Source organism: Somniosus microcephalus, chromosome 4 (assembly GCF_052327205.1).
Source record: "Somniosus microcephalus isolate GS21.2 chromosome 4, FLI_Smic_1.0, whole genome shotgun sequence".
NCBI classification, from domain to species: Eukaryota; Metazoa; Chordata; class Chondrichthyes; order Squaliformes; family Somniosidae; genus Somniosus; species Somniosus microcephalus.
The window spans coordinates 157,839,169-157,856,361 of record NC_140990.1 but is presented as its reverse complement, the minus strand read 5'-3'; the positions used below and the strand labels follow the sequence as shown (position 1 = coordinate 157,856,361).

The window sequence follows — 17,193 nt, the reverse complement described above, 5'->3', positions numbered from 1 at the left end:
TATCTTATAGTCAGCCGCCTGTCTGACCTTCATGGAAACCCATCACCACACATGAATCGGCAAATGAAGTGCTTGAGAAATCTACACCCACCTGTAGGGTTTCTGTTTGCCTGATGTGCAGTGCACACCCTCTCCCTGTGGGGACTCGCCCCACTTACCCAAGTCCAGTGAGCTTAGGCACAGGTTGACAGAGTTGAGGCAAGTGTACACAGCCGAGGGGGACTGCTGGAGTTTAACCAGCTAAATCCAGACAGACCAATTGCGAAGAATACTGCTCTCCCTTTAGGTCCCATTAGTGAGCTAGGTTGGTTGGTCAGTTATCAGCATTGCCCTGCAGCACAATGAACCTGTCTGACTCGGATATCGGAGTCTGCCATGGAGGCCTGACTTGGTTCTGAGCTTCCATTCTCAGGCATGCTATCGTAGAGCCACTTTGACGCCAAAGACACCCTGCTTACCTCTTTCACCTCCCCCAAGAAGGATAATTATTGGTGCTTACAAAAAAGGTCAAAGGCAAGAAAGGGACATTTTGCCAATCGAGCTTGTCTCTCGTAGCCCAACTTGCCCACTACTCCTCACACTACAATCGAGCTTGTCTCTCGGAGCCCAACTTGCCCACTACTCCTCACACTACAATCGAGCTTGTCTCTCGTAGCCCAACTTGCCCACTACTCCTCACACTACAATCGAGCTTGTCTCTCGTAGCCCAACTTGCCCACTACTCCTCACACTACAATCGAGCTTGTCTCTCGGAGCCCAACTTGCCCACTACTCCCCACACTACAATCGAGCTTGTCTCTCGGAGCCCAACTTGCCCACTACTCCCCACACTACAATCGAGCTTGTCTCTCGTAGCCCAACTTGCCCACTACTCCCCACACTACAATCGAGCTTGTCTCTCGTAGCCTAACTTGCCCACTACTCCTCACACTACAATCGAGCTTGTCTCTCGTAGCCCAACTTGCCCACTACTCCCCACACTACAATCGAGCTTGTCTCTCGTAGCCCAACTTGCCCACTACTCCCCACACTACAATCGAGCTTGTCTCTCGTAGCCCAACTTGCCCACTACTCCTCACACTACAATCGAGCTTGTCTCTCGTAGCCCAACTTGCCCACTACTCCCCACATTACAATCGAGCTTGTCTCTCGGAGCCCAACTTGCCCACTACTCCCCACACTACAAGTTCCAAATTGTTGCACTGAGCAAGAGACCAAGCAAGAGTGGCACATTTTCCATCAGGTCCAGTCACGTTCCTATAGACTGCAGGGGTAGTTTGTAATGCCATGCTCCCAGCCAAGGCTACAGAATTGTTATTATCCTTCACACAAGTTGCTCCACTTCAAAACATAAATCAGTGTGTAAAGAGCTTTGAGACGTTTCGATTTGGAAGGGTGCTGTATAAATGCAAATCTTACTGATGCAGCACAACACTGAACTCAGATTTCTAATTGTGTCGACAAGCTTGTAACAGTTGGCGAACGTGTGAAGTGAATGATAAACAAGCTGGAATGGTGAACCCTAAGTTGTAACCCACGGAGTGTGGTTAAGTCTTACAGTTGAGATTGAGGCACCATAATCCTGCAAGAGTGACAGTGGCAGCAGCCTTCAAGCAGGTGCCTGCCCGATTCCTGGCTGAGGAACCGTGGATGTTGCAGAAAAGTAGAAGAGAACAGATAAATTAGATTTAAAAAAATCAAACCCATGTCCCTACTGTCTCCATTGGTAAAGGCAGCATGCAGCTGACCCATACAGAATGGTACATCGTTGTGCAAAGTGTTCAGGTGTGAGCAGGTATGGGTTCATCTTAAAACAGCCCTACAGTCAAATAGACTGCTGACACTCTCTGCTGAAGAATAATTGCTTGACATAAGAACATAAGAAATAGGAGCAGGAGTCGGCCATTTGGCCCTTCGAGCCTCTGCCATTCAATGAGATCATGGCTGATCTTTGACCTCAACTCCACTTTCCTTTTTTTTATTCATTGATGGGATGTGGGCGTCGCTGGCTAGGCCTGCATTTAGTGCCCATCCCTAATTGCCCTTGAGAAGATGGTGATGAGCCGCCTTCTTGAACCGCTGCAGTCCATATGGTGTAGGTACACCCACAATGCTGTTAGGAAGGGAGTTCCAGGATTTTGGTCCAGCGACAGTGAAGGAACGGCGATACAGGTCCAAGTCAGGATGGTGTGTGGCTTGGAGGGGAACTTGTAGGTGGCGATGTCCCCATGCGTCTGCTGCCCTTGTCCTTCTAAGTGGTAGAGGTCGCGGGTTTGGAAGGTGCTGTTGAAGGAGCTTTGGCGAGTTGCTGCAGTGCATCTTGTAGATGGTACACACTGCAGCCACAGTGCGCCGGTGGTGGAGGGAGTGAATGTTGAAGGTGGTGGATGGAGTGCCAATCAAGCAGGCTGCTTTATCCTGAATGGTGTCGAGCTTCTTGAGTGTTGTTGGAGCTGCACTCATCCAGGCAAGTGGAGAGTATTCCATCACACTCCTGACTTGTGCCTTGTAGATGGTGGAAAGCCTTTGGGGAGTCAGGAGGTGAGCTCGCCGCAGAATTCCCAGCCTCTGGCCTGCTCTTGTACCACAGTATTTATATGGCTGGTCCAGTTCAGTTTCTGATCAATGGTAACCCACAGGATGTTGATAGTGGGGGATTCAGCGATGGTAATGCCATTGAATGTCAAGGGGAGATGGTTAGAGTCTCGCTTGTTGGAGATGGTCATTGCCTGGCACTTGTGTGGTGTGAATGTTACTTGCCACTTGTCAGCCCAAGTCTGAATGTTGTCCAGGTCTTGCTGCATATGGACACGGACTGCGTCAGTATCTGACGAGTCTCGAATGGTGCTGAACAGTGAGCAATCATCAGCGAACATCCCCACTTCTGACCTTATGATGGAGGGAAGGTCATTGATGAAACAGCTGAAGATGGTTGGGCCTAGGACACTGCCCTGAGGAACTCCTGCAGTGATGTCATGTGATTGAGATGAATGACCTCCAACAACCACAGCCAACTTCCTTTGTGCTAGGTATGATTCCAACCAATGGAGAGTTTTCCCCTTGATTCCCATTGACTTCAGTTTTGCTAGGGCTCCTTGATGCCACACTCGATCAAATGCTGCCTTGATGTCAAGGGCAGTCACTCTCACCTCACCTCTTGTTCAGCTCTTTTGTCCATGTTTGGACCAAGGCTGTAATGAGGTCAGGAGCTGAGTGGCCCTGGCGGAACCCAAACTGGGCGTCAGTTAGCAGGTTATTGATAGCACTGTCGACGACACCTTCCATCACTTTGCTGATGATTGAGAGTAGACTGATGGGACGGTAATTGGCCGGGTCGGATTTGTCCTGCTTTTTGTAGACAGGACATACTTGGGCAATTTTCCACATTGCCGGGTAGATGCCAGTGTTGTAGCTGTACTGGAACAGCTTGGTAGGGGCACAGCTAGTTCTGGAGCACAAGTCTTCAGTACTATTGCCGGAATGTTGTCAGGGCCCATAGCCTTTGCAGTATCCAGTGTCTTCAGCCGTTTCTTGACATCACGTGGAGTGAATTGAATGGGCTGAAGACTGGCATCTGTGATGCTGGGGACCTCAGGAGGAGGCCGAGATGGATCATCCACTTGGCACTTCTGGCTGAAGATAGTTGTAAATGCTTCAGCCTTGCCTTTTGCACTCGCGTGCTGGGCTCCACCATCATTGAGGATGGGGATATTTTTGGAGCCTCCTCCTCCTGTTAACTGTTTAATTGTCCACCACCACTCATGACTGGATGTGGCAGGACTGCAGAGCTTTGATTTGATCCGATGGTTGTGAGATCGCTTAGCTCTGCCTATCGCATGTTGCTTCCATTGTTTGGCATGCAAGTCGTCCTATGTTGTAGCCTCACCAGGTTGACACCTCATTTTTCGGTATGCCTGGTGCTGTTTCCGGCATGCTCTCCTGCACTCTTCGTTAAACCAGGGTTGATCTCCCGGCTTGATGGTAATGGTAGAGTGAGGGATATGCCGGGCCATGAGGTTACAGATTGTGGTTGAATACAATTCTGCTGCTGCTGATGGCCCACAGTGCCTCATGGATGCCCAGTTTTGAGTTGCCAGATCTGTTCAAAATCTGTCCCATTTAGTACGGTGGTAGTGCCACACAACACGGTGGAGGGTATCCTCAACATGAAGACGGGACTTCGTCTCCACAAGGACTGTGCGGTGGTCACTTCCACCAATGCTGGCATGAACAGATGCATCTGCAACAGGTAGATTGGTGAGGACGAGATCAAGTAGGTTTTTCCCCTCTTGTTCGTTCCCTCACCACCTGTTGCAGACCCAGTCTGGCAGCTATGTCCTTTAGGACTCGGCCAGCTCAGTCAGTTGTGGTGCTACCGAGCCACTCTTGGTAATGGACATTGAAGTCCCCCACCCAGAGGACATTTTGTGCCCTTGCTACTCTCAGTGCTTCTTCCAATTGGTGTTCAACATGAAGGAGTACTGATTCATCAGCTGAGGGAGGGCGGTAGGTGGTAATTAGTAGGAGGTTTCCTTGCCCATGTTTGACTTGATGCCATGAGACCTCATGGGGTCCTGAGTCAATGTTGAGGACTCCCAGGGCTACTCCCTCCCGACTGTATACCACAGTGCCACCACCTCTGGTGGGTCTGTCCTGCTGGTGGGACAGGACATACCCAGGGATGGTGGTGTCTGGGACATTGGTTGTAAGGTATGATTCGGTAATTATGACTATGTCAGGCTGTTGCTTGACTAGTCTGTGGGACAGCTCTCCCAATTTTGGCACAAGCCCCCAGATGTTGGTAAGGAGGACTTTGCAGGGTCGACAGGGCTGGGTTTGCCGTTGTTGTTGTCGTTTCCGGTGCCAAGGTCGATGCCGGGTGGTCCCCATATCCCTTGATTCCCTTAATATTCAAAAATCTATCTTGAATATACTCAATTACTGAGTCTCCTCAGCTCTCTGGGGTAGAGAATTCCAAAGATTCACCACCCTCTGAGTGAAGAAATCTCTCCTCATCTCAGTCCTAAATGGCCAATCCCTTATTCTGAGACTGTGACCCCTGGTTCTAAACTCCCCAGCCAGTGGAAACATCCTCCCTGCATCTACCCTGTCAAGCCCTGTAAGAATTTTGTATGCTTCAATTTTGTATGTCTCATTCTTTTGAACTCAAGAGAATATAGGCCTAGTCAATCTGTCCTCATAGGACAATCCCCCCATCCCAGGAACCAGTCTAGTGAACCTTCATTGCACTCCCTCTATGGCAAGTATATCCTTCCTTAGGTAAGGAGACCAAAACTGTACACAATACTCCAGGTGTGGTCTCACCAGGGCCCTATATAATTACAGTAAGACGTCTTTACTCTTATACTCAAATCCTCTTGTAATAAAGGTCAACATACCATTTGCTTTCTTAATTGCTTGCTGTACCTGCATGTTAACTTTCAGTGATTCGTGTACAAGGACATCCCGGTCCTTCTGAAAACCAACACTTCCCAATCTCTCTCCATTTAAAAAATACTCTGCTTTTCTATTTTTCCTACCAAAGTGGATAACTTCACATTTCTCCACATTATATTCCATTTCTCATTCTTGCCCACTCACTTAGCCTGTCTATATTCCCTGGAAGCCTCTTTGCATCCTCCTTACAACTTACATTCCCACCCAGCTTTGTATCATCAGCAAACTTGGATATATTACATTTGGTCCCCTCATCCAAATCATTGATGTAGATTGTGAATAGCTGAGGCTCAAGCACTGATCCTTGCGGTACCAATTCTCAATCCATGCTAGTATATTACCCCCAATCCCATGAGCCCTAATTTTGTTTAATAACCTCTTGTGTGGCACCTTATCGAATGCCTTCTGAAAATCCAAATACACCACTGGTTCCCCCTTATCTATTCTGCTAGTTACAACCTCAAAACACTCTTAATAGATTTGTCAAACACGAGTTACCTTTCAGAAATCTGTGCTGACCCTGCCCAATCCTATTATTATTTTCTAAGTGCCCTGTTACCACGTTCTTAATAATAGATTCTAGCATTTTCCCTCCTACTGTTGTCCGGCTAACTGGTTTGTAGTTCCCCGTTTTCTCTCTCCCTCCTTTCTTAAATAGTGGGGTTATATTTGATACGTTCCAATCCGCGGGAACCATTCCGGAATCAATGGAATTTTGGAAAATGACAACCAATGCATCCACGATCTCTATAGCCACCTCTTTCAAAACCCTAGGATGTAGGCCAACAGGTCCAGGGGATTTATCAGCTTTCAGTCCCATTAATTTCTCCAGTACTATTTTTTTTTACTAATACTAATTTCTTTCAGTTCCTCATTCTTGCTAGACCCTTGGTTCTCCACTATTTCTGGGAGTTTTTTTGCATCGTCTTCTGTGAAGACAGACACAAAGTATTTGTTTAATTTCTCTGCCATTTCCTTATTCCCCATTATAATTTCTCCTGTCTCAGCCTGTTACGGACCCACATTTACTTTCGCTAATCTTTTCCTTTTTACATACCTATAGAAGCTTTTACAGTCCGTTTTTATGTCTCTTGCTAGTTTACTCTCATATTCTATTTTCCCTTTCTTTATCAATTTCTTGGTCCTCCTTTGCTGAATTCTAAAATCCTCCCAATCCTCAGGCTTACTATTTTTGGCAAAATTATAAGCCTCTTCCTTTGATCTAATACTATCTTTAACTTCTATTGTTAGCCACGGTTGGACCACTTTTCCTGTGGGGTTTTTGTGCCTTAAAGGAATGTATATTTGTTGTAAATTATATATTAATTTTTAAAATGCTAGCCATTGCTTGTCTACCATCATACCTTTTAATGTAGTTTGCGAATCTGCTGTAGCCAACTCGCTCCTCATACCCACGTAGTTTGCTTTGTTTAGATTTGAGACCCTAGTTTCAGATTTAACTAAATCACTTTCAAACTGAATATAAAATTCTATCATATAATGGTCACTCTTCCCTAAAGGCCCCTTTACTACAAGGTTATTAATTAACCCTTTCTCCTAATGATGCACATCTGGACAAACAACAAAATATTGTCATTGTACAAAAAAAGCAAATCCGAGTTAACAGGAAAAGGACAAACCTAGTCAGCTTGTGTGTCTTGTTCCTCTCAGCCATGAACAGACCAGAGACCGATCAATCACACCTCTAATCTGTCCATGCTGACAGCTGTGGATTAATAACAGCATAAGATAAATGCCAGAGTTGCAGTACAAAAAAGACACAGTATGAAAATGAGACCGATTACCAGGAAACCTGGCCTGATTTAGAAGCAGTTTTTCCAAAAGCAAGTGACCAGATGTGCACCATTAGGAGTTAGATTATGTGATGTCCACAGGCTGTAATTTCCACTATTGTCAGTATGACAGATAGATATCGAGCTCCCTGACAGCCAGCAGGTATTTTACTGAGCTGACTGTCCAGGTTCGATTTCCAGTCTCTGCTGAATCTCAGCCGGGGCAGCAGTTGGCTGGTCACAATTGGCCTCAGCACCCCTGGGCCAGTAAGAAAGGAAAACAGCAAAGATTTCTGCTCCTGATGACTCCGATGTACACACGTTGGGTGGGGTGAGGTGAGGATCAGATCGCCCTCTGTCCATGATCAAACAGCCTGTAGGCACACTGTCTAGGCTTACTCGTGAAAAATGGCCATGGAAGTGAGATACCCATGAAACTACTCCAGCAATCAGTCAGCGCCTTCAGAATGGGAATGGGAAAAATATGCATTTCTTTGCATACAGTTTTTGTATGCTGTATGCATCTGTCACAGTCCAGGTGTCACGCTTTGTTACCTATACAAAACAAAAGGGATAAAGATAGCCAGTCACTTCATGCTGGGTTCTTCCCACCTGGAGCCAGAGACTCATAAGTAGCTTCACATACTTCTATTCTCCACTTTCTGCCATTGCTCCACAGGGAGTAACCAAGCAGTGGCTTTCCAGAAACAGACCCATGTTAGCAGCTAAAGGTCACAACATAGCTCCAAATCCCAGGATATCTATAAGCAACGCCACGGACGATTCACCAACTTAAAAAAAACCCAGATAAGCATCGGAAAGTTGAAAATAAATGAAAGGGTTTGTTTAATAACTCAACATAAGATTTGGAAAGGCTTTTCAGTGTGGAGATTGTGAGGCAGCTCAGTACCAGATGTAACGCGGTGCAGTGACCTTGTCTAAGTGACGCAGCAATGTTCTCTTCCCCCCGACCCACCCCACCGTCCAGGTGAGACAACGCGGGAGAACAAGCAGGCCTCCTCCGGGGACAAGATAAAGAAGCGAGTTAAAACTCCGTACTCCCTAAAGAGATGGCGGCCTTCTACGTGGGTCATTTCGACGGAGCCCATCGACGGCGAAGTCAACAACAACAGCGGCAACAGCGGTGCAGTGGGGCGCTCGAAATCCAGCACCACCGTTTACCTGGTCGGGGGGGGCACCGGTGGCACTGCCACGGCAACGGTCGGCAGGGAAACAGGACTGAACTGCCTGTGAATCTTTGATGAATTTTACTATATACTTAGTAACAAGAGAGAGCAAGAAACAAATATAAAAGGACAGCTATTCCACCCTCGACACACCCCCCGACTGCCCCTTCCCGAATCAAGACTTGCTTTAGAGTTCAGCTATGCAGCAGAAGCTTAGAATATCTGTACTATTTCAGAGCTTTTTTTTTTGTTTTTTTTTCCTCTTGTTGCACTTTTTTTTGGAACGGCAGAAAGATAATCTTTTAAGTGAAGCCTAGCCTGAGGCAAGCACTGCGAAAGGTCTCACAGGGGTCTCAGAAAAATAAGCAGCACACACCTTTGTCAGCTGCACCTCTCGCTGAGACCATACAGGTGGGTCCTCCAGGATGGTTTAACTAACGTTGAGCAATGTGGGAAACCCATGTCATTTTCTTTTGTCTCTCCTTTGATGCCATTTAATCAAGACATTCTGATTCTGTTCCTGGATTATAAAGAGTACAGTATCCTTTTTTAAGAAACAAAAACTTTGTTGGAATGTGCAATAGGCTTAGCTTAGTAACGCTTTTGAAAAAAGAATATGATTATTATTATTATTTAAAAGTTACGTCTCTTCTCTGTCTGTATATCACTGAAGGTTGCTTGTAGTGCATGGGCCGGCAGTGACCTTTTTCTCTTCACCCCTTCTCCCAACCCCCACTCCTGCCGAAAGCCTTGGCTGGTACAGCATGCATGGTCCCCAAATGTGAAAAATGCTGGCACACATCTACCCTCACTCCCGTAGAATTCCCATTAGCCGTTAGCCCCCTCGACGTGTCTGACCCATCAGTACATGTCCCAATGTTAATGGGCTAGCACTTAAACTCTCCACAACTTTTTCTCTTGTCTTATTGAGAGCGTGGATGCGGGTGAACCGGGTGATGCAGTGAGTTGAACACTAGGTTTTCATCTCTGGGTCATAGGTTCAAATCCAGCCCTGACATGTTGTTTCTGATTGCTGGCTGTAAGCCACTTTCAAAGAGTGAGGTTGGGTTGTCTCAATCCAGCTCCGAGTTGGCATGGACACACTGTACCAAACTGCCCCTAATTGGCACTAAACTTATAATCTCACGCAAAGGGGCCACATTATGGCTTATCTGGGACCCGGGGAAAAGGTCACAGGTGAAGTAGGGGCACTCTCCTAATGTTGGAATTGTATCATGTTGTTGGAGCATAGGAGAGTATCTAACCCGTGCTGGAGCTGTCCTGGGAGTGTTTGATGGGACAGTGTAGAGGGAGCTTTACTCTGTATCTTACCTGTGCTGTACCTGCCCTGGGAGTGTTTGATGGGACAGTGTAGAGGGAGCTTTACTCTGTATCTAACCCGTGCTGTACCTGCCCTGGGAGTGTTTGATGGGACAGTGTAGAGGGAGCTTTACTCTGTATCTAACCCATGCTGTACCTGCCCTGGGAGTGTTTGATGGGACAGTGTAGAGGGAGCTTTACTCTGTATCTAACCCATGCTGTACCTGCCCTGGGAGTGTTTGATGGGACAGTGTAGAGGGAACTTTACTCTGTATCTAACCCGTGCTGTACCTGCCCTGGGAGTGTTTGATGGGACAGTGTAGAGGGAGCTTTACTCTGTATCTAACCCGTGCTGTACCTGCCCTGGGAGTGTTGTACAAGGTATTGGTGAGACCGCACCTGGAATACTGCGTACAGTTTTGGTGTCCATACTTAAGAAAGGACATACTTGCTCTCGAGTCAGTACAAAGAAGGTTCACTCGGTTAATCCCGGGGATGAGGGTATGGACATATGAGGAGAGGTTGAGTAGATTGGGACTCTACTCATTGGAGTTCAGAAGAATGAGAGGCGATCTTATTGAAACATATAAGATTGTGAAGGGGTTGGATCGGGTGGATGCGGGGAAGATGTTCCCGATGATGGGTGAAACTAGAACTAGGGGGCATAGTCTTAGAATAAGGGGCTGCTCTTTCAAAACTGAGATGAGGAGGAACTACTTCACTCAGAGGGTGGTAGGTCCATGGAATATGCTGCCCCAAAAAGCTGTAGAAGCTACATCATTACATAAATTTAAAACAGAAATAGACAGTTTCCTAGAAGTAAAGGGAATTAAAGGTTACGGGGAGCGGGCAGGAATTTGGACATGAGTCTAGGTTCGGATTGGTCATGGCCCTGTGGGTAGCGGAGCGGGCCCAGGGGCCGTGTAGCCTGATCCTGCTCCTATTTCGTGTGTCTAATTCTGTTAGATTCAGGAGATGGTTCTGTGATAGTGGATTGGCGGTTAGGATCAGATCAGCCATGATCTTATTGAATGGCGGAGCAGGCTCGAGGGGCCGATTGGCCTACTGCTGCTCCTATTTCTTATGTTCTTATGTTTGATGGGACAATGTGGAGGGAGCTTTACTCTGTATCTAACCCGTGCTGTGCCTGCCCTGGGAGTGTTTGATGGGACAGTGTAGAGGGAGCTTTACTCTGTATCTAACCCATGCTGTACCTGCCCTGGGAGCGTTTGATGGGACAGTGTAGAGGGAGCTTTACTCTGTATCTAACCCATGCTGTACCAGCCCTGGGAGTGTTTGATGGGACAGTGTAGAGGGAGCTTCACTCTGTATCTAACCCGTGCTGTACCAGCCCTGGGAGTGTTTGATGGGACAGTGTAGAGGGAGCTTTACTCTGTATCTAACCCATGCCTATACTTGGCCTTATGAGTGTTTGGTGCTGACACTGGGTGCCTGAAGCGGAAATGTTCCTTTCTGCAGCACTAACATCCCTTGCCTTGAGAAGTTCACCAAATTCACCAAAAAAAGTTAAAAAAGACAGTGACACTCAGCTGGTCTAATTTGGTATCAAAGTTTAAAGGGGAATTCCTACTCTCGGGGTCTCCTGCTTCTGCCCTGCTGAACTGCAGCCTACACTACACCCTTTCTACCCTGGGCAGTACAGGTAGCAGAGCAGCTGGAAGGGGACAGGAATCTCTCATACAAGAGCAAAATACTGTGGATGCTGGAAATCTGAAATAACAACAAAAATGCTGGAAACACTCAGCAGGCCAGGCAGCATCCTTGGAGAGAGAAACCGAGTTACCGTTTCAGGTCTGGGACCCTTCTGACCAATTTTCTGTTGTTATGACAGGAATCTCTCGTTAGTTTGAGATCCCAGTTTGAAGCTCGCTGCACTGGTTTGTTTGCTTCCTTTAAACTTTTGTGCTGTGGCTTCTCAAAATCTTGTTTAGAATATAGCTGACCATTTGGATCTGCTGCATCACTGGTGGAATGGGGCATGGAGAGAGGAGCGGATCATACTTGGATTCGAGTGGGTGAGGGTGAAACATGGCCACTTGCTTGGGTCCACTTGAAACCCGGCTTCTCAGAATCGGCTGGGAATTATGTGGGCCGTAAAATGTAGTTTTTGGTTCAGAATCTAGAGTAGCCTGTTCGTAGGACAGCTGACTCATGCCCAGTGGTCACTATGTGCCCTCAATCAGAATGGGGTTGAATATAAATAAATATCCAGTAAAATTCATTGCCCTGGATCATGCATGGATTTGAATCTTCCAAGTGTGAGGGGCTGGGATGTGTTGGCCAAATCGAGCTGCAGTAAATGACAGTAAGCGGTCTTAATGATTCAGCCCAGCACAGCTTATACGTACATATGTGACTGTGATGACAGATACAAGGTCACCGCACAGCAGCTCAATTGGTCGGGGCACTGAGCCATACAGACCTCGCAGGCCCAGATTTAATCCCCAGGTTGGAAGCCAGTTTGCTGATCTCAGATGACGCAGCAGTTTGGCAGCTGCAGTTGAATCCCTGGGAAGGGGGGTAAAATATCAGCCAGGGTTCCCTCTCCTAACTGCTATCCAGCGGCCCCTGAGCTGGAAGGCTTTGGGTGAGTACCGACACGTCAGTGATGCCCTCCATGGCTAAATAGCCTATCACGCACTGGTCTGGTGCACAAAGAATGGCCCCTGGGGCAAGGCACCAAAGGCCAGCCAGCCCCAACAGTCAGCGTCTTCAGGAGAGGAGGGGAACAAGGGGGGAAATATAACCCCGTCCCCTGGGCGGAGGTATTTATATCATGCAGTCACACCCAGCCCACTCCAATGCTGTGCTAATTACAGCATCGCCCATGTCTAGCACTACTTGAGCAATTTCCTCCTGCGCGTTCCCTGTGTAGTAAGGGTGGGGGGTGGGAGAATTGGTCCTTCCTGGCTTGGGTTATAACCCAGGCTGAAAGGTAGCAGAGGCCCGTGTACAAGAGTTCAGTCACTGACAGCCGCCGGGTGGCGAGCCTTTCGGCCAGGAGTGAGAAATCAGAAACTTGCCCCTAGAGTGTGCGAGTCAAGTCCACTTATTCTAAAATATCGGCCAAAACCATTCTGCTCTTTGGGTGTGATCCTCAGTTAGAAATCCCGAAGGAGCTTTTTAATTCTGCGAATGCTGGAAATCTGAACAGAAAGTGCTAGACATCCACAGGAGGTCTGTCATCAGTCAAGAGAAAAGACAGGTGAACGTTTCGAGAAGGGACAATTCCCCAGTTGATCATTTTTGTTTTACCTGTCATTTCGTTACTTCAGTTGCTGACAGACCGGCCGGACAGCTGCCTTTCTGTACAGTGCACCAGTACTTTCAGGCTGAGCTCAGTTCAATCATCGTTTGTGCCATTTTTGACAATCTTTGTTGGGGGCGGGGGGGGGAATAAACTGATTTGCTTTCAATAGGAAAGTTTAATTTTAAATCGCAGCAGAAATCACTGTTATCTTAAAACACTAAGGATGCAAGGTTAGGTGGGTGCTGAAAGCATCATCATCAAAACCATTCATCAAGTTCTGCATTAAACTGAAGGTCACTTATTTGGATATAAGGATTAGGACTTAAGGGGCTATCCTGTCCTGCTTATAACTAGCAAGCAGAGCAGCAATTGCACTAGTTAGAGATGTGAACAGGAGTAGCTGGTTAGAGTAGCTCGGAGGCACTTCCTCTGATGGCTTACCAAGTAAAGACTATGTATTGAGGGAGGGTCCAGAGTCTGACTCCCAGTCCTCTGATCTCAGCCGAGGTCTTGGGGTGGAGGTGGGCTTATTGGCTGGAGTGCGTCCAAGTGTGAGAACAGAGCCGGCCTTGGGCTGGGATACCGGCTACAGTCGAACAGCCCGCCAACACTTACTGTTGTGTAGGTGTGTGCGTGGAACATGGCAACTCTGGGTGAGTTACTGGATGGCGAGCAGTGCTCGTGGAACTGTACCTCAGCAAGTGTTAGTGTCTTCAGGATTGGGGGGGGGAGTAAATTTGGAGTGGGTTGGGGCAGGGGATGTGTCTGATTAGTGTAGGGGGACATTCATTAGATTTGTGGAGTAAATTTATTGTCAGCAGGTGCTGACTGTTTCCTACAGCGCTGGGGGTAGCTGTGGCTGGGTTCCATCTCAGCCTGTACTGGGGGGTGGGTGGTGGAGGGGGAGGCAGGCTCTGTACTGGGGGCTGTGTCTAGACATTGGGAAATAGTGCAAAGACAGATTATATCAGGTAACTTTATTAAATTAAAAGAATTGCAGAATCGATTAATGACCGAATACAAGCCCCATTACTGTATTATACTGCAGCTTTGAGACTATGACCCCCAGGGCCATGAAGTACTTCACAAACCTTGCTATATAAATATATAAATGTGTTAATTACTTTGACATAACAGAACATTATAAGACCATTCTCAGTTATAATATTGAGGAGCTATAGCAGTTGGAGGCATTTTATAATGTTGAGATTGATATTTTGTTTTTATCCCCAGTACGGGTTGTGTATATCAGAACACTGTGTACCACTGCCCAGTGATTCAAAGTAAACTTCACAGATTGTACCTTTTCTCTCAGACATTCCTCGGTGGCAGATTCGGAATTGAAATCGCAGCCTGTGGGATGTCACCTCCACTAACGTTTAATGATGCATCACCCTGCGTCGATTAATATTCCAAAACAAAAAGTTCTGATGCCCTTGTCCACTCCTGGATAAGATATTGATCGGGCAGATGGGATGTGTGTTTTGTAAAGTTTGTACTGCATGGTTATTGTAACGTTGAATGTGTCTGAATGAAGCTGTTCAAACTACTGTTCTCTTCAGAATTAATAATTAAAAAAATAGTCAGCTGGCACTACAGGGACAACTGTAAGCCACAACCTGTTTTCTATAAGCGCTGTAAGTAAATGCTTTGGTAACTCCGAGTTCCAATGATCAGAGAAGAACAAAGTTTACTGGTATAGCTTGCTGACTTAAATGAGGTGACTAGCTGGCTGTAAAATCCTGCATATTAAAGAGTATATTCATGACAAACCAGCCATCTTATTTATGGTTTTATTTTCCTTTTTCCCCTCACAAGCTCCCACCAGCAATCTAAAAACGCAAGGTTCTCTCCCACAAATGCACACAAGTAACTAGTACTCATTTGAAAAGATTACACTCTCCTGCTGGATAGCCGTCTCTGCCTAAGGCTTAACGTTCCGACGTGAAATGAGGGTAGGCAGTCTCGATCCAGTTACAAATGGGCAAAGGCGCAACGCTGCCCCTATCTCCGCACCAACTGCGCCCACGGGTCAGTTGGTGCAGCTAATAGGAAACTGTTAAACTGGCTCAGTAGGGAGCTGCTAACCCGTGCTGTACCTGCCCTGGGAGTGTTTGATGAGACAGTGTAGAGGGAGGTTTACTCTGTATGTAACCCGTGCTGTACCTGCGCTGGGAGTGTTTGATGGGAAAGTGTAGAGGGAGCTTTACTCTGTATCTAACCCGTGCTGTGACTGCCCTGGGAGTGTTTGATGGAACAGTGTAGAGGGAGCTTTACTCTGTATCTAACCCGTGCTGTACCTGCCCTGGGAGTGTTTGATGGGACAGTGTAGAGGGAGCTTTACTCTGTATCTAACTCGTGCTGTACCTGCCCTGGGAGTGTTTGATCGGCCAGTGTAGAGGGAGCTTTACTCTGTATCTAACCCGTGCTGTACCTGCCCTGGGAGTTTTTGATGGGACAGTGTAGAGGGAGTTTTACTCAGTATCTAACCGTGCTATACCTGCCCTGGGAGTGTTTGATGGGACAGTGTAGAGGGAGCTTTACTCTGTATCTAACCCGTGCTGTACCTGCCCTGGAGGTGTTTGATGGGACAGTGTAGAGGGAGCTTTACTCTGTATCTAACCCGTGCTGTACCTGCCCTGGGAGTGTTTGATGGGACAGTGTAGAGGGAGCTTTACTCTGTATCTAACCCGTGCTGTACCTGCCCTGGGAGTGTTTGATGGGACAGTGTAGAGGGAGCTTTACTCTGTATCTAACCCGTGCTGTACCTGCTCTGGGAGTGTTTGATGGGACAGTGTAGAGGGAGCTTTACTCTGTATCTAACCCGTGCTGTACCTGCCCTGGGAGTGTTTGATCGGCCAGTGTAGAGGGAGCTTTACTCTGTATCTAACCCGTGCTGTACCTGCCCTGGGAGTTTTTGATGGGACAGTGTAGAGGGAGTTTTACTCAGTATCTAACCGTGCTATACCTGCCCTGGGAGTGTTTGATGGGACAGTGTAGAGGGAGCTTTACTCTGTATCTAACCCGTGCTGTACCTGCCCTGGGGGTGTTTGATGGGACAGTGTAGAGGGAGCTTTACTCTGTATCTAACCCGTGCTGTACCTGCCCTGGGAGTGTTTGATGGGACAGTGTAGAGGGAGCTTTACTCTGTATCTAACCCGTGCTGTACCTGCCCTGGGAGTGTTTGATGGGACAGTGTAGAGGGAGCTTTACTCTGTATCTAACCCGTGCTGTACCTGCTCTGGGAGTGTTTGATGGGACAGTGTAGAGGGAGCTTTACTCTGTATCTAACCCGTGCTGTACCTGCCCTGGGAGTGTTTGATGGGACAGTGTAGAGGGAGCTTTACTCTGTATCTAACCCGTGCTGTACCTGCCCTGGGAGTGTTTGATGGGACAGTGTAGAGGGAGCTTTACTCTGTATCTAACCCGTGCTGTACCTGCCCTGGGAGTGTTTGATGGGACAGTGTAGAGGGAGCTTTACTCTGTATCTAACCCATGCTGTACCTGCCCTGGGAGTGTTTGATCGGCCAGTGTAGAGGGAGCTTTACTCTGTATCTAACCTGTGGTGTTCCTGACCTGGGAATGAAACATTCTCCGGCACTTACTACCCTCACCTCGATGAGCTCAAATTCACAAAAATAGTCAACATTCCTCAGATGGGGTAGAAAAACAGATTCATGTCATTTTCCAATGTATAGTAAAGGGATAAGGGAGCTGTGCGAGGAGCGAAGAGGAGAAGGGAAGAGTGGGATGGGGGCCAGAAAATACCTGGATGAGAGGCAGAGATCTGGTGCGTCAGCAAGATAAAGAAGAAAAAAACGTGCTTTTATACAGCGCCTTTCACGACATCCCAAAGCGCTTTACAGCCAATGAAGTACTTTTGAAGTGTAGTGACTGTTGTAACCTAGGAAACGTTACAGCCAATTTGCACAGAGCAAGACCCTGCAAACAACAACGTGATGAGCAGCTGATCTGTTTTAAGTTGAGAGATAAATATTGGCCAGGACACTGGGGAGAACACCCCTGCTCCTCTTGATATATTGCCATGAGATCTTTTACATCCACCTGAGAGAGCAGACAGGCCCTCAGTTTAACGTCTCATCGAATAGATGGCACCTCTGACTGTGCAGCAGTCCGTCAGTACTGCACTGGAGTGTCAGCATAG

The 17,193-nt window shown here is 47.3% G+C and overlaps 1 protein-coding gene across 1 annotated transcript in view; it reads left to right on the top strand.

Annotated features, from left to right (window-relative positions):
- bmpr2b (bone morphogenetic protein receptor, type II b (serine/threonine kinase)) overlaps positions 1-14,803 on the top strand; it is a 254,725-nt gene extending 239,922 nt beyond the window's left edge. Inside the window, exons 12-13 of the mRNA XM_085985397.1 lie at positions 8,239-8,848; positions 14,344-14,803. Coding sequence (XP_085841523.1) covers positions 8,239-8,504 — 266 coding nt within the window. The 3' untranslated portion in view covers positions 8,505-8,848; positions 14,344-14,803. The remainder of the gene's footprint in view (positions 1-8,238; positions 8,849-14,343) is intronic.
- The last annotated feature ends 2,390 nt before the right edge of the window (positions 14,804-17,193 follow it).